Raw genomic sequence first — 20575 nt, forward strand, 5'->3', positions numbered from 1 at the left:
TTGCATTTGCATTTTAACATTTGCTAGCAAAAAATGCCCCCTTGACAAATGTAACTGCTGACAAATGTCAGCTAATAGTCGCTTGCGAGCGAATGCCGGCTCTAGAATGCTGGTAAAAAATTGTCAGCCTGTATTCACTTGCTAACAAATGGCAGGTGTTGAATGCTCACTAATAAATGCTAGCAAACCATTGCTAGCTAGTGTCAGCTAACAATCGGCCATTGAAAAATGCTAGCTAACATTCCCTTGCAAAAAATGCCTGCCTGCCTTAGTTTGGTGGCTAACAAGAATAGGCTAGCAAACTCTTGCAAATGAATGCCAGGTGTAAACGCTCACCATCACGAGCTAACATTTATCAGCAAACTTTCCCTAGCTAGCGATTGTCAGCAAATAAATGCCAGCTAACATTCACTTGCAAACAGACGCCCTTTTCAGAATGCTAGCTAACAGTGTCGCCACCTTATAAACACCTGCTAGCATACAAAAGCCAGCTAACGATAGCTAGCGTGGGCGTCAGGGAGGAAAGACTTCCTTTGGGGGCCTTTAAGGTCCGAGCCCAGTGACCCCGGAGCGTCTTCAACATGATCTTGAAGGTCTTCTCCGCACGACGGAGCTCCACGCCGGCCAACCTCAGTCAGGGAAGGAAAGAAGGTGCAGATCCTCTTTGGAAGAAAATATACAAGTGTGTTTTCACGGAACATCTAAGGTGTCACAATGAACGGCAAACAGGTATTTAGACACAGACCAGGAAGTAGATGGAGTCCACTATGGACTGCCTCCTGGTCCTGGACTTCTCGTGGACTCTGGCTGGCACTTCTCTCCTCCAATGAGGATTCGGTATTTCCCCCCCGAAAACAAGGCATTCATTCTGTTTTATTCTCAGAAATCATAGTCTGCAGGTGCTGCTGCTTCCCGTGCCTCCACGGTGAAGGCATGGCGGCTTCCTCCGGCCCGCCTCGGACCTCCTCCTCAGGTTTCAGACCGCTTTGGAGTCGGTTGCCGCGACCCGGGTTCAGGTTGTTCCGGACGAGAACCCGAGGAATGTGGAAGCAGGCGGAGGTCTGACGTCGACGGCAATGAACGCCACGCAGTCGCTTCAACACTTCGTTAATCTGAACGTTTATTTGTTTCTTTTACAAATCGGATTTAATCATCTGAAAATATGGGACGATTTCTCGGACGCGTCCCTTCTCTTCCGGGAGATCTGGGATTAGCTAACCTCAGATTATCATATCTCAGATCATCTCACCTGTGACGAGCTCACGTCAGATGTACGAACGCGCGACGAGCCGATCCGAGACGATTCGGTTCGAAATCATCTCGTCCGTGACGGGTCGACCTCGGACCGTCCGATCCCAGACGAGCCGACCTCAGTTTATATAATCTGACGTCGGCCGACGTCGGATCATTTAATCCGAGCTCATTTGAGACGATCCGATCTGTGACCGTCTAACCTCGGATCGTTTCATCTGCGATCAGCTAATCTCACGCCGTCTCATCTCAGATCATCCGACTCGTCTAATCCGTGATTATCTAATCTCAGATGATGCGATCTCTAGCTGTACTCTGGAAATACGGGACGACTGAGGCGGAAATGGAGAAGGTGTCTGTTTGGTCTGAGCGCCCGACTTCTTCTGAAGACCTCCATCTCAGAGGGCCTCCGTCTTCAGGACGGGTCCTGATCCGGGACCGAGGCCCGCCGTCCGTCCCGGTCTCCCGGGACCGGGTGGATCCGGGTCCCTCTGAGTCCCCGGTCGCGCGACGCCCGCCGACCCGCTCGGTCGGCGGGTCGCCACGGCGACGACCGAGCGCTCTGCTGACTCGCGGTGTGGCGGCGGGGAGGGGGGGGGGTGTTGGTCCGGTTGCCGAGGGCAACGATGTGTGAGTGTGCGGGCGAGTGAGGGCGGACAGCACGCCACTACGAAACGACAGTGAGGAGGAAGAGGAGGTCGGGGGGCAGAAAACCGAAAGGAAGGAGCAAGATGGCGGACGGCGGCGGCGGCGGCCATCATGACGGCGGGCTGCTCTGAAAGGAGTTCAACGAGTCCGTGTGACCTTCCTCCTCCTCCTCCTCCTCCTCCTCCTCCTCCTCCTCCTCCGGCCCGTTGCGTCTGTCCTGCTCCGGCCCGTCGGCGCCGGGCTTCGCCGGGCCTCTGGTCCGATGTCCGTGTGCCGGAGCCTTTTCCTGAGCGTCACTGTCGCGGCCCGGCTCGGCCCGGCGAGGCTCCGCCCACTTCCTGACCTCCTCGTCTTCCTCGTCCGAGTCGATGCGGTTGAGCCTCTTGCGGACCGGCCGGTCCTCCTCCTCCTCGTCCGACGACGACGACTCCGACGGCGACGCCTCGGACTCGTCGTCCCGCTCCTCGTCCGTCGACGGGCGCCGTTTCTTCAGCATCAGCGCCAGGCGGCGGCGGCGCTGCAGCGCCAGCAGCTCCCGCCTCTTCCCGCGGCCCATCTTCTCCGGGTCGTCCTCCTCCCGCTCCGTCCTCCTCCGCCTCCTCGCCCTCTCCTCCTCTTCCTCCAGCAGCTTCCGCCGGATCCTCCTCCCTCGCTCCTCCTCCTCCTCCTCGCCTCCTCGCCGCCGCCGCCGCCCGGTCCCCGCCTCCTTCTCGCCTCGCCGCCGCTTCCTGCGGCCGCCCTCCTCTTCCTCCTCCTCCTCCGAGTCCCGCGATGAAGGCGACGCTGAGGAGAGTCCACACCGTTCCGGGTCAGTTCTACCGTTCCGGGTCGGAGGCTCCGCCCCTCCCGCGGCGCCCACCCACCATCGCTGTAGTCGCTGGAGAGGCGCTCCTTGCGCGGCCGCCCGCGACCCTGCGCTCGCTCCTTCTTCCTCGAGGCGCCAGAGTTGTCCGAGGAGTCGGTGGTCTCGCGGTAGTTGACCTGCTGGCGATGGCCTCGCCGCAGCCCGCCGCGCTTCCTGTCGCCGCTGCTGTCCGTCATGTCGCTCAGCTGGTCCGAGTCTGGGGGGGGGAGACGGTTAGCGGATTAGAGACCAGACGCTCTGCAGGTCTGGAGGTCTGGAGGTCTGGAGGTCTGGAGGTCTGGAGGTCTAGAGGTCTGCAGGTCTAGAGGTCTAGAGGTCTAGAGGTCTTGACGTCTAGAGGTCTAGAGGTCTGCAGGTCTGGAGGTCTGGAGGTCTAGAGGTCTAGAGGTCTAGAGGTCTGCAGGTCTGCAGGTCTGCAGGTCTGGAAGTCTGGAGGTCTGGAGGTCTGGAGGTCGCCCCGTGGTTGGACCGGGAACAGCACCTGCCTGACCTGGATGTGCTGATGCTAACTTAGCAGGTCACCTCACGGGTCACCTTGTTCCCCGACAGGTCAGCTGACTGTCACGTGACAGGATGTCACCTGACAGGTCACCTGACCGAGCAGAGGTTCGCCGCCGCCTCCTCACCCATCTCCTCCTCGCTGCCCTCCTCTTCCTCCTCAGAAGAACGCCTCCGCCGCCGCTTCGGGCGCTTCCTGCTGCGCCCCAGGGGCCGCCCGGGCTTCCGTTTAGGCCCCGCCCTCGGCGCCCGTCTGTTCCAGCTGCCCACGTCGCTGCCCGCTTCCTCGTCCTCCTCGTCTTCGTCGGCGCCGGACACACCGAAGTCTTCCTCCTCTGAGCTGCAGGGGGAAGCAGGAGAAGAGGGTGGTGAAGATGCTGCTCCTTCCTCCTCTTCCTCCTCGCAGGGGACGGCGGCGAGGATGGCGAGGGCGTCACCTGTTGCTGAGCATGAACTCGTCCTCGCTCTCTGCCGCCGTGCTGTCGCTCTCCAGGTCGTTCAGCCGCCGCCTCTTCCTGCTCTTGGCGGCCTGGCTCTGGCTCCTGATTGGCCGCTGCCGGTCCTTCCCGCCCTCCGACAGCACGGCGTCCATGTCCTCGCCGTGTTCTGCGTGGAGACCACAAAGCTCGTCTGCGGTTCCGCGTGATGTTCTACACCTGCGGCTGGAGAACCTCCTCTTGAGGAGGCCTCGCAACGCCACGGCATCCCATAATACTAGCAGCACAACAGAATGGAAGCATTTGCAGGACCTTCTGATCAGAAGACTGAAGTTTGGAAAAGGTAAACTGTTCGGCTTCTGCTAAGCTAAGATAGGCTAAACTTAGCGACGCTACACTATTCAACCCAAACACTTTGCGCGATAACCGCGAGAACTCGGCGCCAACCCTGTCGCCATGACAACAGCCCGCAAGGCCCTCACCGCCGCCGCCGTCCACGACGTCCTCCTCGATGGCCTCGTCGATGGCGTCGTCGAAGTCGTCGAACCTGCGGAGAGGGTGAGCTCGTTAGAGGAAGGGCGAGCGTCTCGGGGGCGGGGCCTGATTGATGACATCATCAATGATTGTTAATCTGCAATGCAGTGGCCTTGGATCACTATTCTTACTGGGATCACTGGGATCACTGGGGTGATTGGGATTATTGGGATTATTGGGATTATTGGGATTATTGGGATTATTGTGATGGGGTCCCACGCCTTCTTTATTCCTCTGTATGTCTGACACATGTGGAGAAAGTGCCAATAAAGCTGACTGGTCCTGGTCAACAACAACAACCACCATCGGAGCTGCTAACCTACAGGGTACCAGTGGAAGCTGGTCTGCTGTGGCTTGCAGAAGAAGAGGAGGAAGGTGTGTTTGGAAGCAGAGAGAGAAGAAGGAAAGAGTCTGGGACTGAGAGGAGGAACTCTGAATATCAGGACGATGACAGGAGAAGGTAGAGAGTTGGTGGACATGATGCAGAGAAGGAAGGTGGAGATACTGTGTGTCCAGGAGACCAGGTGGAAAGGTAGTAAGGCTAGAAGCTGAGGAGCAGCTTTAAGTTGTACTATTATGGTACTGACAAGAAGAGAAATGGAGTAGGAGTTATCTTGAAGGAGGAGCTTGTTAGGAACATCCTAGAGGTGAAAAGAATGTCAGATAGACTTATGAGTCTGAAACTGGACATTGAAGGTGTGATGCTCAATGTTGTTAGTGGCTATGAACCACAGGTGGGATGTGAATCTGAAGAGAAGGAGAAGTTCTGGAATGAATTAGATGAAGTGATGCAGAATATTCCCAGAAATGAGAGAGTGGTCATTGGTGCAGACTTCAATGGACATGTTGGTGAAGGCAATAGAGGGGATGAAGAAGTGATGGGCAGATTTGGTATCCAGGATAGGAATGCAGAGGGACAGATGGTGATATTTTGCAAAAAGGATGGAAATGGCTGTAGTGAACACCTTTTTCCAGAAAAAACAGGAACATAGGGTAACTTATAAGAGCGGAGGTAGGAGCACGCAGGTAGATAATGTCTTGTATAGACGAGGTAACCTGAAAGAGATCAGTGACTGCAAAGTGGTTGTAGGTGAGAGTGTAGCCAGACAGCATAGGATGGTGGTTTGTAGGATGACTCTGGTGACAAGGTAGATGAAGAGGACAAAGGCAGAGCAGAGGACAAAGTGGTGGAAGCTGAAGAGGGAGGAGTGTTGCATGGTTTTCAGGGAGGAGTTGAGATTCAGGGTGAGCTTCCAGATGATTGGACAACTACAGCTAGTGTTATCAGGGAGACAGTAGAAGAGTACTTGGTGTGTCATCTGGAAGGAGAGTAGATAAGGAGACTTGGTGGTGGAATGAGGAAGTGCAGGAGTTTATACAGAGAAAGAGGTTAGCGAAGAAGAAGTGGACTGAGGAGAACAGACAGAAGGTCAGGGAGATGCAGCAGGATCAGGAATGAGTCCATCAGAAGGACAACACATGCTAGATGTTTTGGAGAGAAGGTCAGAGAGCCAGATGGAGATGGTTGGGTCATGGACAGAGGATACAAGTGTAGAAGGATGCTGAGGTTGGAGGTCTAGAAGAAGACCAGAGAAGATTTATGGACTGAGTGAAAGAAGACATGAAGGTTGTTGGTGCAAGAGAAGCAGAAACAGAGAAGAGGGTTTGAAGGAGGAGGTGGATTGGCTGAGGAGACCCTGAAGGGAGCAGACCACAGGAGGAGGAGACGACGGGACAACCGGGGTTATTGAGATGACTTGAAGTTCTTGGATCCCTGGGACCTCCTCATCACCATGGGACCTCCTCATCACCATGGGACCTCCTCATCTCCATGAGACACCCTCATCTCCATGGGACCTCCTCATCTCCATGGGACCTCCTCATCTCCATGAGACACCCTCATCACCATGGGACCTCCTCATCTCCATGAGACACCCTCATCTCCATGGGACCTCCTCATCACCATGGGACCCCCTCATCTCCATGAGACACCCTCATCTCCATGGGACCTCCTCATCTCCATGGGACCTCCTCATCTCCATGGGACCTCCTCATCTCCAGGACCCACCTGTAGCTGATGTGCTTCCTGGTCCTGGTCGACCTCCTCCCAAGACTCTTGCTCTTCTTGGAGTCTTTCTTGGTGGACTTCTCCTCTTCCTCCTCCTCCTCGCCCTCGTCTCCCTCCTGCAGCAGGAGTGTTCTCCAGGTCAGGAGGCCTGTGTGTGTGTGTGTGTGTGTGTGTGTGTGTGTGTGTGTGTGTGTGTGTGTGTGTGTGTGTGTGTGTGTGTGTGTGTGTGTGTACTCACAGGGATGATGTTCTCCACACTGATGCCCACATACACCAGCCTCTCCCTTCTGCAGAGATGAAGGTCAAAGGTCACTATCAGACTCATCCAGGGTGACCCAGTGAGGGAAGATGATACGAGAACATCTGAGATGTTACTCACACACACACACTTCACAGCATGATGCTGCTGCACAACAGAAGAGTAGTGACATATCATTCTGATTGGACACCAGGTGTGTGTGCGTGTGTGTGTGTGTGTGTGTATGTGTGTGTGTGTGTGTATGTGTGTGTGTGTGTGTGTGTGTGTGTGTGCACCTTCTCTCTGCTCTCTCCTTCTTCTTCAGCGCGCTGTCCAGGTTCTGCAGCTGCTCCTCCAGCTTCTCACACAGCAGCTTCTAGAAAGGAATCAGTTTGGCGCTCAGAACCAGGACCGGATACACACACACACACACACACACACACACACACACACACACTCACGTGTTGGCAGGGTGGGCAGAACCACTCGCCGTCTGGGATCAGCATGAGCGGCGGACGAAGGCACGCCGTGTGGTAGCCGCTGTCACACGAGTCGCAGAGCAGGATCTGGAACACACACACACACACACACACACACACACACACACACACACACACACACACACACACACAGTCTGAACTCTTCCAATGGAACTGGTTCTGAGTGAAGCAGATCTAGGCCCAGGCCCAGGAGGGGTGTGTACCAGCTCTGGGTGGTTGGGGAGTCCGCAGTGTGTGCAGGCGTCCTCGCTGGGAAGCTCCTCCTCCTCCTCGTCTTCTTCGTCCTCGTCCTCCGAGTCGCTCCCCGCCCCGCCGCCCCCCCGGTCCTCGGCCTCCCCGGCCTCCTGGGTCCTGCGGGTCTTGGTCCTGGTGGAGGTCCAGCGCGGGCGCCGGTGCCTCCGCTTGCCCTGAAAGGGAGAGGCGGCGTGAAGGAGGCGTGGAGGAGGTGCAGGTCCAGGAGGAGAACATCTCCTCTGCTGTTACCCTTCGCTTCCGCAGCGTCTGCACCGCCGCCTCCGCCTTCTTCTCCTTCTTCTCCTCCATCTCCTCCTCCTCCTCCTCCTCGCCTTCCTCCTCCTCTTCCTCCTCCTCCTCCTCCCTGGCTCGGCCGGGGAGCCCCTTCTTCTTCTGGGGTTTCTTCTTCTGGCTCTCGGCCATCTTGGAGCTGGGCCTGCCGGGCGGAGGAGCGCAGCCGGTCAGAAGGTCCGGCGGGCCGAGGAGCTCGACGGAAGCCTCCCGCCGGCCGGACACTCACCTGCAGATCCTGGCCGACCTCCTCAAGGACCTCCCCTCCTCCTCCTTCTCCTCCACCTTCCCACGCATCTTGCTGCGGCGGTGAGGAGGGATCTTGATCTTCAGCCGGATCCCCTCCTTCTGGATCTCAGAGGAGGCCTCCTCCAGGGGCCCCGGAGGTTCCCGGGCCGCCTCCCCGCCGTTCACCTCCTCGGGGCGGAGCTTCTCCGGAGGCGCCGGCTCTTCGGGAGGCTTTTCTCCGCCCCCCGTTTTGACCTCGGGGGTCGGCTCCGCCCCCTGGACCTCCTCGCCCCTGGACCCCTGGTCCTCCTCCACCTTGGCGCCCTGGACCTCCTCCGCCCCGGACCCCTGGACCTCCTCCGCCCTGGACCCCTGGACCTCCTCCGCCCTGGACCCCTGGACCTCCTCCGCCCTGGATCCCTGGACCTCCTCCGCCCTGGACCCCGGGTCCTCCTGCCTGCTCTGGGGCTCCTTGTCTTGCTGCCCCTGCCTCTTAGGCTCCTCCCCCTTGGGTTCGTCCCTCCTTGGCTCCGCCCCCTTAGGCTCCGCCCCCTTAGGCTCCTCCTCCTGGCCCTTCCGGACCAGCACCGACTGCCGCCCCCCCTCCCTGTCCGGCGCCGCCGCCTCGGGCTCGTCGGCCCGGTGTCGCTCGGTGGGGCTGCGTATGACCCCGACGTGACCTATGACCCCGATGACCCCGTTCTGTCCGTCAGGGTGGGGGAGGAGCAGCGGCGGCCTCCCGTTGGTCAGCTCGGGCCTGGGGGCGGGGCCTCCGTCTTTGCTCTGGATGACGGACGGGTTGCACACGATGATGCTGCTGCCGCCGCCGCCGCCGTTGTTGTTGTTGTTGTTGAGGAGGTGGTTGCCGTGGTAACTCTCGGCCAGCTTCAGCTCCCTCTTCTTCAGTGGTATTTTGGCCTGCTGGTTGCTCCTGACGACGGCCCGCTCCGCCTCCTCCTCCCGCTTCGCCTCCTGTTTGGGCGCGCTGCCCGCCGCCATGACCACGGACACGGCGTTCCTGTGGAGCTCCGCCTCCCGGGGCTCGGGCTTGACGACGGCGGTGATGGTGCTGACCCGGTTGTCGAACGGCGGCGGCCTCGGGTCCGGCTTCTCGTCCTTGGGGTGCAGGAGGTGCGGGGGGGCGGCCTGGACCTCCTCCTTCGGACCTGCAGGACCAGCAGGACCTTCTGTCGGAGGAACCTCAGGAAGGAACCTCACCTGGACCTCCTGACGGAGGAGGACCTCCTGCGGGACAGTACCTGCTTCCTCAGGCGCCTCCTCCTTCACCTCCTGGGTCCTGGCCCGGTTCTGGGTCTGGATCTGCGTCTGAGTCCGGATCCGAGGGGGGGCCAACTCGGTGCTGCCAGCGGGATCCTCCTCTGACAAACACAGCAGGTCCGTCACGCACACACACACACGCACACACACACACGCACACACACACACACACACACACACACACACACACACACACACACACACCTGTGTCTCTCTGCGTGGGGCTGGTGCTCCTGGACCCGGTCTGCTCCTGGTTCTGGTTCTGGTCCCGGTCCCGACTCGGGTCCACCTGGGCCTTCAGCAGCTCCAGGGCCTCGGCGAGGTCGTTACGGGTCCTGGAGACCAGCAGGGACCGCCGGGGGGGGGGGGTTAATACTCACTGGCAACTAGTAATACTAGTAATACTACTAGCAAACTAATACCTCTGAAATAGTACTACTACTACTATTACTAACACTACTACAACTGAGATGTTACTACTACTACTACTAATAATACTAATAATAACAATAATAATAATATTACTATTGCTGACATACCACTACTATTTACACGATTACCACTTACATACTACTACTACTACTACTACTACTACTACTAACACTACTACAACTGAGATGTGCAACTGCAGTATTATTGCAATTATTAATGCAACTGCTACTATTGATTCTACTACGACTTCTACAACTAATGCTTCTAATACTGCTTGTACTACTAATACTACTACTACTACTACCACTACTACTGCTACTACTACTACTACTGTTATTACCAGTCCTAGCTCCCAAAGCTGCAGGACCTTCTCCAGGTCCATCCCTGGTGCTTCAGTGCAGAGGTGGTATGTGGCTGATGTTCTCTACGTAGAACCGAGATTCTATTCTATACCGCTACTACTAGTAGTACTAGTACTACTAGTAGTACGACTACTAATCCTCCACATGATAATGTAGGTAATGTAATGTAAGTGATACTACTACAAAACTGCCTTGTACTCGTCCAGGTTCTACTGTTATTACTACTCTTTCTGTCTACTACTACTGCCTAATACTCCTTGAACTACTACTACACCTACTCCATCTAGAACTACCAGTACTATCCCATCACTGCTATGAGTACTGCACCTCTTCCTGCCCCCCTTGCTACTTGTACTCCAAGTAGTCCTAGTACTTCGCCGCCAGGCTGCAACTCCAGTACCGACGGCTCCGGCTACCACCTGCACTTTGTTCCGGAGGTCCTACCTGACGATGCACCTCCAGGTGGAGCCGTCCAGGTCGTCCTGCTCCTCGGTGTACAGGCGGATGTTCTGGTCCTGGTCCAGCTGCAGCCAGTACATCAGACCCTGCCGGTCCCGGCCCACGGGCTGCAGACGCATCTTCTCCGGGTCCTCGTCGTTGATCACCGTCTTGAACTTCAGGTTGTCGTCAAACTGACACTCGCAGAGGTACTGGGGGGCCGAGGAGGGGGACCCGGATCAGGATCGGGAGGCGCCGGCCCACCGAGCCGGACCCGGGTCACTTCAACCACCTCAAAGATGTGTGCTCTCGAAACACACTCCTCATACACCCTTTATACACTCCTTCTACACCTGAATACACTCCTTATACACCCGAATACACTCCTCATACACCCTTTATACACTCCTTATACACCTGAATACACTCCTTATACACCCGAATACACTCCTCAAATACCCTTTATACACTCCTCATACACTCTAATACCCTCCTTAAATACCCCCAAATACACTGAATACTCCTTATACACACAGTAAACACACTTCTTAAACAGCGCAGATACTGAACAGGAAGTAGTACTTTGAGGATGCTGGACTTGCTCTCCATTGACATCTCCTGGTATCCGTTCTGCTCCAGCTCCCAGGCCCAGGTGCTGTTCAGCTCCTGGCATGCCTGCAGCACGCACACACACACACACACACACACACATTAGTGTCTGACACCTTTGAAAAGCACTGACGCCTGACAATCCACCAGACACCCACCTTGGCCAGGTACTTCTCCCAGCGCTCTGTGGTCACTGTCTTCCCCAGTTTGCGCAGCAGCTTGACGTGAAGTTCCACCAGAGGTTTAGGAACTGGAAGACACCAGAAGAGCAGGCGACCTTCAGACACAAGGACTACAACATGTCAAACTACAAACTGGTCTGCGTGCACTTCCTGTTGGGCTGCAGCCAGCGCTCCTTCCTGCCTGGAGGCCGGAGCTCTGCCGCTTCGGCCTCTGACGAGGAGCTTCAAACAAAGCAAGTGACGTGTGGGGTCCGGTGGAGCCGCCCGGGGCAGCAGCACCCCCCCACCCCCGGGGCAGCAGCAGGCCCCCCCCCCCCCCCTTGCTTTGGGGTTCGGGGCCCGGCGGCCATCTTGTGAGGATCCTGAACACTTTTCCGTGGCGACGCGTGTTTGCGTGACCAGGACGGTGTTTTACAAAACAGTCTCCATGACGACCCGCGTGGGTTGTTACCGTCACATTCCTTCATTCCCCGGGTTCAGTTCCAGGTTTATTTACAGTTTCTGCACACTTTTTGGGATGTTGTTGTTGTTTTTTCTCTCGTGAATTACAAATAAGCACGAATAAAAACACGGGGAGAGGTGTCGCGATCCGTGTGCGTTAGTTACTGTTGGTTGGCGGTGAAGTCGCGGCTGAGTTTGTCTTGCGGTGTCAGAAGGACCCGCAAACCCCCGCAGATGGTCGCCGAACCCCGCATTTACTGCGCGACCTTCACGGAACCGTCCAATCGACGGAAATCGCAGTTTCTCCCCCGCGGTTCCGAAAAGATCGCGCTGTCACGGTGAACGAACGCGTTATTACCGGACACGTCGCGCCGGGACGAGCGAGGCCGCCGCCGTTTGACACTTTGTTTTGTTTTGTTTTGTTTTTCCTCCAAAGTTCACGCTTATTGTTGTTGTTCGGGCTAGCGTGACTAGCTAGCGACGGGGGCTACTCGCCTTGCTACTGCGCATGCGTGGTTTTGACAGCCACTCTACCAGCAGCCAAAAAAAAAAGGAAAAAAAAAAAAAACACCCCCCACCCGGGACCCCACGGGGGTCCCACGCCGGGGACCGAGGCCCCCCGGCCGGCTGGCCGCGGAGGCCCGCCCGGTGAAAAATTACACCTGACAACACTCCGGAGCTAACCGGCTCGATGGCTACGTGCGTGTGCGCGCGAGTTCGTGTGTGTGTGTGTGTATGTATGTGTGTGTGTATATGTATGTGTGCGTGTGTGTGGTCGCTCCATCATGGCGACAAGTTTAGCGTGAAAACACACGAATACCGAGCCGTGACCCCCGGGCCCCCCCGGGGCCCTCGGCGGGGCCGCGCCCCCCGGGCTCCGGGGCTCCCCGGGGCTCCCCGGGGGTCACGGCTCGGCCCCCTCCGGCCGTCCGGCCCCGTCGCCCCGGATCCGCGCGTAGCCGCCGGGGAGCCGGGCTAGCTCGGCGCTAGCAGCCGCGGAGCTCCGCCACGGCGAAACTTGGACGGCGGCTGCCCGGGGGTCGGGGCTCCCCGCGCGGCGTGGACCGCAACCGAGCCCGGGGCGCCGGCGGAGGCGGAGGACGAGGAGGCCACGGACATCTTCATCCCCCGCGGAGGAGGATGAGGACGGCGGCCCCCTTCGCCTTCCCCTCCTCCGGCTCCGAGTGTCGCAGCTCCTGCCGCCGCTCCTCCGCGCCGCCGCCGGCCGCTCACCTGCGCTCCTGTCCCGCAGATAGCGCTCCATCTGCGGGAAGGTCATCTCGGGCAGGTCCAGCGCCGCCGCGTAGCGCTCCATGAAGGAGCAAACCTCCGCGAAGCTCGGGCACAGCGGCGGGCCGGAGCTCCTCAACGCCGCCGGAGCAGCCATCTTTCCAGGCGGAGAGAAACGGGAGGGGAGGGCCGCCGCTGCCGGGATGCGACCGAGCGGCCGAAATGAATGAAGAGGCCTCTTCTTCTTCTCGCCCTCCTCCTCCTCCCGGAGCTTCTACCGGCCGCGGGAAACAACGCCGCCACCAACTGGCGCGGAGTCCGACGGTGCGCGCCGACGGCCGGCCGCCATGTTGTGAGGATCGCCGGCTCCGGATCCGGATCCGACCCCCGCCGGCTTTTCTCGCCCAGCCGCCGCTTCTACCCACGCACACGCGGGGAGCCGACGCGGGTCCGACCGGAAACCCGACGCCCGGACCGGAAACGCTCCGGCGATATTCCCATCAGATAATCAATAATCACAAACACCAATAAAGTGACGTGAGGGGGGGTGGGCGGGGCTTGCGGTGTATACTTGTCACACACACACACACACATTTATAAACAGTCATGTGACGTGTGCCGCCTGGTGCGTTCAAGTGTCCGCTAAAAATAACCCGGGCTTGTCGAGACTTGAGGGATTATTTTTTCCCCGGCGCGTGGAACCCGTGGCCGTCACGCCCGCTTCCACGAGTTATTCTTGCCCGCAACCGCACCCGCACCCGCACCCGCCGGAGGCCGGAGGAAGCGCCGCCGCCGCCGCCGGTAGCGGGAATTCCGAGGCGGGTTCCCGGTCCTTGGACGCGCCGCGGCGGAGCGGAAGGAGTTTGTCTCTCCAGGAAGGACAAAGATCTCACAAGTTGTTTTGAGTCTCCCGTGTCCGCGTGTCCGCTCCCGCAGACGCCCCGCAACACACGCAGCGCTTCTTCCCCTCCGGACCCGCGTCGGCGGAGGCAGGCGGGCGGGAGAGCCGGCCGGCCGGCGGTGCTTTTTCCCGCTTTTTGAACGCAGCGCGACGCCGCGGCGGAAGCCGAGTCCCGAGGAGCCGCGACGGGACGCGGCGTGGACCTGCGTGGAGCTGCGTGGACCTGCGTGGAGCGGGTGGGTTCTTCGACTTCCGGGGCTGTTTTTTTTGCAGGCGGTTCTCCGGGTCCGGGATCCGGAGGGAACCGGCTCAGGTGAGGACAAAGCGGGACAGACACGCACAGGTCCGAGGACCTCCAGGCATCGTCCAGATAGTCCCGGTCTGGACTCCAGGAGGAACCTGCTTCCAAGTCCAGTAGAAGCAGAAGGTCAGAGGTAACGACCAACACCTTCGGGTCCTCGGTCGCACGTAAGGGACTCGAACCCGCGGGATCTTCTGATCCTGCCTCCTGCACCAGGACCTCCTGGGGCCTCTGCTGCTCTCTGGAGCTCAATGTGTGATCTTTATTATTTCATGTTTGAACTCAGTGTTGGTAGTGGTGTGTGTGTGTGTGTGTGTGTGTGTGTGTGTGTGTGTGTGTATGTGTGTGTGTGTGTGTGTGTGCGTGTGTGTGTGTGTGTGTGGGGTGGGGGGTCAAAATCATGGTGGAGTTGCTCAGTTCCTCAGGGGAACAGAGTCCAGAAGGTTTGGACTGGAAGGCCGACGTCGGAACCTCCAGGGTAACCAGGTCGCCGCTTCTCTGGCCCGCAGGAGGTGTTGATGAGCGGCAGCTAGCGGCGGCGCCATGGCGATCGCCCACGTGGCGACGGAGTACGTCTTCAGCGACTTCCTGCTGAAGGAGCCCAACCAGGCGCGGTACAGGAACGTGCGCACGGAGCTGGCCGCCGACAAGATGGTGACCTGCGTGGCCGTGGGCCTCCCGCTGCTGCTCATCTCGCTCGCCTTTGCACAGGAAGTGTCCGTGGGTGAGTGAGTGTGTGTGTGTGTGTGTGTGTGTGTGTGTGTGTGTGTGTGTGTGTGTGTGTGTGTGTGTGTGTGTGTGTGTGTGAGAGATCGGGGGAAGGGATAGTTCCATCGGTGAGACTCCTTTGTCTCCTCAGGGACTCAGATCAGCTGTTTCTCTCCAACCAACTTCTCCTGGAGGCAGGCGGTTTACGTCGACTCCTTCTGCTGGGCCGCCGTGCACACACACACTCTGCCTCTGTGGCTGCACAAGGTACACACACACACACACTGTCTGCAGCTACACAAGTCATACAGACACACACACACACATGGCGTCTGTCTGCATTAGGTACACACACACACAGCTACTGCAGCTGTTATACATGTAATATACACACACACACACACACACACACACACACACACAGCGTCTGGCTGCACAAGTCATAAACACACTGCTATTTTGGCTGCACAAGAAACACTCACTGCCTTTGTTGGTGCACAATTACACACACATACACACTTAAAGTGGGTGTGTGTACACATTCCTCATCTTGGGACTGGCATGGGAGTTGCTAGGCAACAGCAGCAGCTAAACAACAAGCAAGTAATTAACCAAGAAGATCGATGTTCTGAGCAGAGAACAACATCTCCACCCTCCATGTGACCTGGCTCCTCCCCCTGGCCTCCTGGCTCCTCCCCCTGGCCTCCTGGCTCCTCCCCCTGGCCTCCTGGCTCCTCCCCCTGGCCTCTTGGCTCCTCCCCCTGCACACACACAGGGGGGTGATTCTGTTAGCCTGTTAGCCTGTTAGCCCTCCCCATCTAGCACTTGAGGAGGAACCCGGTGTGTTTGAGGAGTTCTTGGAGCTCCTGTGACCGGGGCAAGGTCAAGCCTGCATCCAGGCACATCTGCATACCGCTCCATGTTGTGGTCCATCATCTCCACTTGGTGTATCATCTTGTTGTTCTGTTGTTTTCACCTGTTGCCACCTTGTATCTCGTCACGTTGCCTCCCGCCCTGGTGTTGAGGAGTGGCGGGACCTGCTGACACCATGTTTGGTGTTGCAGTTCTTCCCATACATCCTGCTGCTGGTGGCGGTCCTCATGTACTCGCCCGCCCTGTTCTGGAGGTTCTCCGCGGTGCCTCTGCTCCAGTCGGACCTGAGCTTCATCATGGAGGAGCTGGACCGCTGCTACAACCGGGCCGTCACTCTGGCCAAGCGCATGGCCACGTCCAGGCTGCTCCCCGACAGGTAAGGCGCCGCTCAGGGAGATCGCTTGGAGATAGCTTGGAGATAGCTTGGGCCGACTCACGCCTGGAGAACACCAAGTTTGTGGAGAATAACCGAGTGTGTTCTTCAGGTTCTCCTGAATGTGTTCTCTCCATGTTCTCCTGGGTGGATTTTCCTTAGGTTCTCCATCTTCAGTCCAGAAACAGTCAGCAGGTTCATAGATGTGAATGAGAAGGTGAATGGTTGGATGATTGACAGTTGACTCCTCCAGATTAAGCCCCGCCTCCTTCTGGTATGCCAGCTGTTACTGCCCCCCCCCCCCCCCCAGTCAGCGGGACAATGTAGGAGATCATGGTCCTCTTTGGATAGGTGGAGGCTTGGTTTTGGCATGTTCAGGTCCATCTTCTCGGCCTCCAGGAAGGAGCTCCTTGTAAAACTCCACACAGCATGAATGTTTCTGGACCCGGGAGGGGAAACCTGAACTCCTCCGTGTGATCACCTTCTGGGTTCCTACCGTTCCTCGTCCAACTTCTTGTCTTTGCCTCCAGCGACCCGACGGAGGGCTGCTTCGACTACCCCTTGGTGGAGAAGTTCCTGATGACCAAGCGCTGCTGCAGGAAGCTGCTCTTCTACTACCTGCTGTGCCGCGGCCTGACGCTGGTCACGCTGCTGTGCGCCGTGGTCTACCTGGCCTACTACCTCCGCCTGGCCCCCGTCACCGACGACTTCTGTTGCTCTCTGCGAGTGGGCCTCCTGGCCTCCGACCCCTCCGTCCCCGAAAAGGTGCAGTGTAAGCTAATCGCCGTGGGAGTCTTCTCTCTACTCAGGTGAGCATCCGTCCTTCTCCAGCAAGGAACCGGGAAGCTTCTGGCACCGGAAGCCACACGGCATCGCCTCCTCTTCTGGCTCTTGTGTCTCCAGTTCCGTCAACCTGGTGCTGTTTGTGGCCCTGATGCCCGTGGTGATCTACGCCAGCCTCCGCCCCCTCTTCTGCCACGGCTACGCCCACTTCCTGGAGACCTACCAGTCCCTGCCCACCGTCAGCGTCCTGCCGCTGCCCGGCGGCCAGTGGGACGACCTGTCCCTGTACCTGCTGTTCCTGGAGGAGAACATCAGCGAGCTCAAGTCCTACAAATACATGAAGGTTGGAGGACATGTCGCCCTCTGGTGGTCAAACCTGTCCCAAGCGTGTAGACAAGGATGATCCAACGGTTAGACGGTCTCTGTGAGAGCAGGGTCATTAGATTAGCCGGTTCAGCAGGACGGGAACCTTCGGAGTGTCCAGGGTCATTTCTCGAAGAACAAGGCGTCATCAGGAGGTTCTGCTCGGAGCCAAAGCCAGAGGAGATGTTGGTGTAGGGATACAGGTCAGATCTGAGTTGGTTCAAGGCAAGGAAACAAGATGGAGTCACAGGAACAGGGAGCAGACAGAGATGTGCTGTTCAGGATGTTGGTTCCATGTTGTCCAGAGTCTTCCCTGCTGTCAGGACTGCTCCCTGCTGTTCCTTGCGTTCCCTGTCATTGAAGGTGTCCCTGGTCCTCAAGGACGTTCCCCGTCGATCCGAGAGTTCCCTGCCGTTCAGCGTGTCCTGTCGTTCACAGTCGTTTAGAGATTGTTCCCGGTCATTGATAATGTTCCCTGATGTTCCAAGTGTTCCCTGTCTCTGAGGGAGTCCCTGGACATCAGGGGTGTCCCTGCACCTCCAGGTGTTTCCCAGTCGCTCATGGTGTTCCCTGCCGTTCAGCGTTTCCTGTCCTTCACAGCCGTCCAGGTTGTCTAGGATGTCCCTGTTTCTCCAATGGTTCCCTGTCATTGATACTCCAAGTGTGCAAGATGTTCCTCCTGGAATCACCACCGCTCCTCCTCCTGCAGGTGCTGGAGTTGCTGAAGAAACGAGGCGATTGCTCTGGCGAGAGCTTCGACGCCTTGGGGCTCCTGCAAACACTGTGTCCTGTTAAAATGGACGCCGTGGACGGGACCAAAGCGCCCGCCGGCCCCGCCGACCCCCCGGCCGGTAAACAGGACGCCGGTGCGACAGGGCCGGCCTCCAACAGCCGGAGCAGGAGTCCCAACCCGGCGCCGGAGCAGGAGAGCAGGATGGAGCTGAGAGGTGAGCGCTGACCTTCTGCCTCCCTCCTGATGACAACAAGTCCCCTAACACCACCTTTGTTTTCAGAACTCGCTCCCTTGTTGCCCGAAAACAGCGAGTCGGGGAGCGGCGGCGGCGGCGGCGGCGGCGATGGTACGGCGGCAGTCCGACAGAGGGCGGTGTGACGCCGGGACGCCTGGGAGATGTTTCTAGGCTGAACGGAGAGAGGACTTCTTCACGGCACCAACAGAGAACGGGAGGAGACGGCCGCCGCCGCCAGACGGAGAGCTGAGCTCGCTAGCAGGGGGCGGAGCTTAGAGCGGCGCCCGTCCAGCTGACGGGCATCGGACCGAAACTCCTCAGAAACACCTGTGACACTGCTCCCCTGCTGGCTACGTGGGAACCGATGCTAATTGTTACCTCGGATGGCCGGATGGACGGACAGATGGACGGACGGAGGCTCCAGGAGACACCAGCTGCTCCTCTTCCTCCTTTTTTAGGACATCATCTCACCATCACCTGATTTTCTGGTGGTGTTTTCTAAACGTCACGTCTTCTTCCCTTCCTTTTTTCATTTGCTGATTATTATTGTTATTATTATCATGTGACTTGACCTTGTGGTACGTTGTTCCTCCCTGGTGCTGCAGATACATCTTTGTTCTGGCTGGAGCAGCTTGTTGTCATGGTGACCCCAGGATTAGGACTTTTTGTTGTTTGTCTAAACCAGGGTTGCCTGCACCTCTTGGCCTTGTGAGCTACTTTTCAAGTGACCATGTAAAGATGATCTCCCCATGCTCAATGTGTATTTCTAGATACATATACTGAGCATACTTCACACTGCTGTTTGCATACCTTGTGGAACCGCACCTTCATGTCACACTGCAACAGGGTACGTTTTTGGTCGCTACCTTACTCTGATGACTTGTACTGCCTGGAGTCAGCCAGGAGCTGACCGTCAGTCATGGCTCAACGGTGTTTGGACTTCAAAATCGGACTGGTATAATGAGTAGAGTCAAACGATGCGGTCAAGGAGGTGGCAGTTGTATTTGGGTACTTTTCCTCTGGGCAAGCTCCAAAGCTGTCCATGACCCTGGACTTCAGCCTGTAGTCTCCAGATGAGTTCGGGTGAAGCGGCGTTGCAGTTTTTCATGTCGGTGAACGGATCTCGGAATCTGCCCCGAACGGGCGGCGCAGAAATGCGGCAACCGTCTCGAGTAGCCGGAAGTTACCCAGACCGTGGCCTTGGAGCTTTCAGGACACCTTTTCCTTTGAAAGCAGTAACATCTCGCCTTTCGAAGGGAAATGGTATCGTAGCCTTTGTCAACAGTCCGACTCTGCCGCTCCACATTTCCCTTCTTGGGCGGAGCCTCGGAGGATCGACAGATCAAGCAAGTGCACTTAGAATGTGCACTTGCATGTGCACTCTCCTTTTTGGGAGAAGGTGCCTTCCTTCCTCCCAAGGCGCGTGGAAGTGGTACAATTCTGGTCCTGACTTGATTCGGCTCCGGCGGTCATGTTTGACCTCGTCTCTACAAGAAATCATTTGAAACGCTAGCTCGCTGGTGAGCTCACTGGAACTTGCAGGTGGGCAGCCCTGGTCTAAACTCTGGGCCGGGCAGGGCCTCTGAACCCCAGGCTAATGTAATGACTTGATTCTTCTGGCCTTCACCTCACGGTCCCCCTGAGACGCCCTGAATGTGGGTGAAGGTCCTACAATCGGTACGAGGAGGTGGTTGCAGACGCTCGGCGGTCGTCTGCTGGTTGGAAGTGATGACACACAAAGGTCGACGCTCACCTCCCGGAGCCTGGACGTCGTCTCCGGCTCTCGCTGCTGTTTTTTTTCGTCGTCGTGTGTGTTTAGTTTTTTTCTGCTGATGTGAAACTTTTTTTTTTTAAGTTGCTTGTTTGGATGTGTGAAGTTCTCATGGTGCATCTGAAGCGTCTTCACCAGGAGAGCAAACGGACAGGTTTTTTATTTTCTCCTTATAGACAGAACAGGGTTGGGGGTTCTGGACGAGCGTCCCCGCTCTCCAACACCATCACTAACGGGTTTGCTCTTCAAACCTGTGATGGATCTCAACCGGCGTCAGAAGACCGGGTGGAGGATGAGGAGGGTTCGGTTTCAAGCTCCCGGTTTGTCCGTTTGCTTTGGGGGAATTTAAGTTGTCTCGACTAACACCGTCACGTCACGCTGAGTTCATTGGATCTTTTCCTCCGCATTGAAAACAACTGGAGTTTCTGAGAGAAAAAACAGGTCGTACTGGAAATGAATAGATGACTTGTGTCACGTATGATTTGGTTTCTAATTCATCAGAAGCAGCACATCACCTGTTTAAAAACTGCTGAAATAGGGGAGATGTAAGTGACTGTAGTGTGCACAGGAACAACCTCCAGCTGTAAAGTGGTTTTAAAAATATAAAACTTGATGTTATCAGCCAGATTATAGATGATATGGACTTTATTGTCAGTGATTGCACGCGTTATTGTACATGGAATGAGTAGTGTTGTTTATTGCAGAAACCGATGAAGCAAAAAGTAAAAAAAGAAACTAATAAAATTGTTAAATGATTAAATAGACCAAGT

At 57.2% G+C, this 20575-nt stretch overlaps 2 protein-coding genes across 3 annotated transcripts; one reads left to right on the forward strand and one right to left on the reverse strand.

Moving 5' to 3' along the window:
- Window positions 1-1102: 1102 nt before the first annotated feature.
- rsf1a (remodeling and spacing factor 1a) lies at window positions 1103-13249 on the reverse strand. Its single transcript, XM_086165038.1, has 18 exons — window positions 12768-13249; window positions 11070-11161; window positions 10885-10977; window positions 10309-10514; window positions 9275-9405; window positions 9052-9171; window positions 7794-8958; window positions 7523-7709; window positions 7243-7446; window positions 7001-7105; window positions 6836-6915; window positions 6540-6588; window positions 6302-6417; window positions 4182-4246; window positions 3700-3868; window positions 3391-3602; window positions 2763-2960; window positions 1103-2682 (listed from the first exon to the last, which is right to left on the reverse strand). The coding sequence occupies exons 1-18, from the start codon at window positions 12919-12921 to the stop codon at window positions 2009-2011; spliced, it is 4020 nt and encodes a 1339-aa protein (XP_086021164.1). The 5' UTR covers window positions 12922-13249; the 3' UTR covers window positions 1103-2008.
- A 127-nt stretch (window positions 13250-13376) lies between these two features.
- On the forward strand, window positions 13377-20565 carry LOC147224022 (pannexin-1-like). Of its 2 annotated transcripts, none has more exons than XM_086165052.1 (8): window positions 13377-13901; window positions 14476-14690; window positions 14826-14941; window positions 15739-15923; window positions 16451-16729; window positions 16824-17046; window positions 17776-18013; window positions 18080-20565. In XM_086165052.1, the coding sequence occupies exons 2-8, from the start codon at window positions 14510-14512 to the stop codon at window positions 18175-18177; spliced, it is 1320 nt and encodes a 439-aa protein (XP_086021178.1). In that variant the 5' UTR covers window positions 13377-13901; window positions 14476-14509; the 3' UTR covers window positions 18178-20565. The 2 variants fall into 2 exon arrangements, with proteins under 2 accessions (XP_086021178.1, XP_086021179.1); XM_086165053.1 differs by lacking the exon at window positions 13377-13901 and adding an exon at window positions 14002-14099.
- Window positions 20566-20575: the final 10 nt, after the last annotated feature.

This window comes from Fistularia commersonii, chromosome 18, assembly GCF_037954325.1.
Source record: "Fistularia commersonii isolate RoL2024-O1a breed Wild chromosome 18, RoL_Fcom_v1.0, whole genome shotgun sequence".
Taxonomy (NCBI): domain Eukaryota; kingdom Metazoa; phylum Chordata; class Actinopteri; order Syngnathiformes; family Fistulariidae; genus Fistularia; species Fistularia commersonii.

Excerpts from the sequence above, each read along its gene's own strand:
- rsf1a (XM_086165038.1), bottom strand. The coding sequence starts at position 12,921 with ATGGCTGCTCCGGCGGCGTTGAGGAGCTCCGGCCCGCCGCTGTGCCCG. Across the intron at positions 7,710-7,793 it reads AGGTCGGCCAGGATCTGCAG|GCCCAGCTCCAAGATGGCCG; the intron begins GTGAGTGTCCGG and ends TCCGCCCGGCAG. Across the intron at positions 6,916-7,000 it reads TCTGCCCACCCTGCCAACAC|AAGCTGCTGTGTGAGAAGCT; the intron begins GTGAGTGTGTGT and ends ATTCCTTTCTAG.
- LOC147224022 (XM_086165052.1), top strand. The coding sequence starts at position 14,510 with ATGGCGATCGCCCACGTGGCGACGGAGTACGTCTTCAGCGACTTCCTG. Across the intron at positions 16,730-16,823 it reads GGAGTCTTCTCTCTACTCAG|TTCCGTCAACCTGGTGCTGT; the intron begins GTGAGCATCCGT and ends TTGTGTCTCCAG. Across the intron at positions 18,014-18,079 it reads GAGCAGGATGGAGCTGAGAG|AACTCGCTCCCTTGTTGCCC; the intron begins GTGAGCGCTGAC and ends CTTTGTTTTCAG.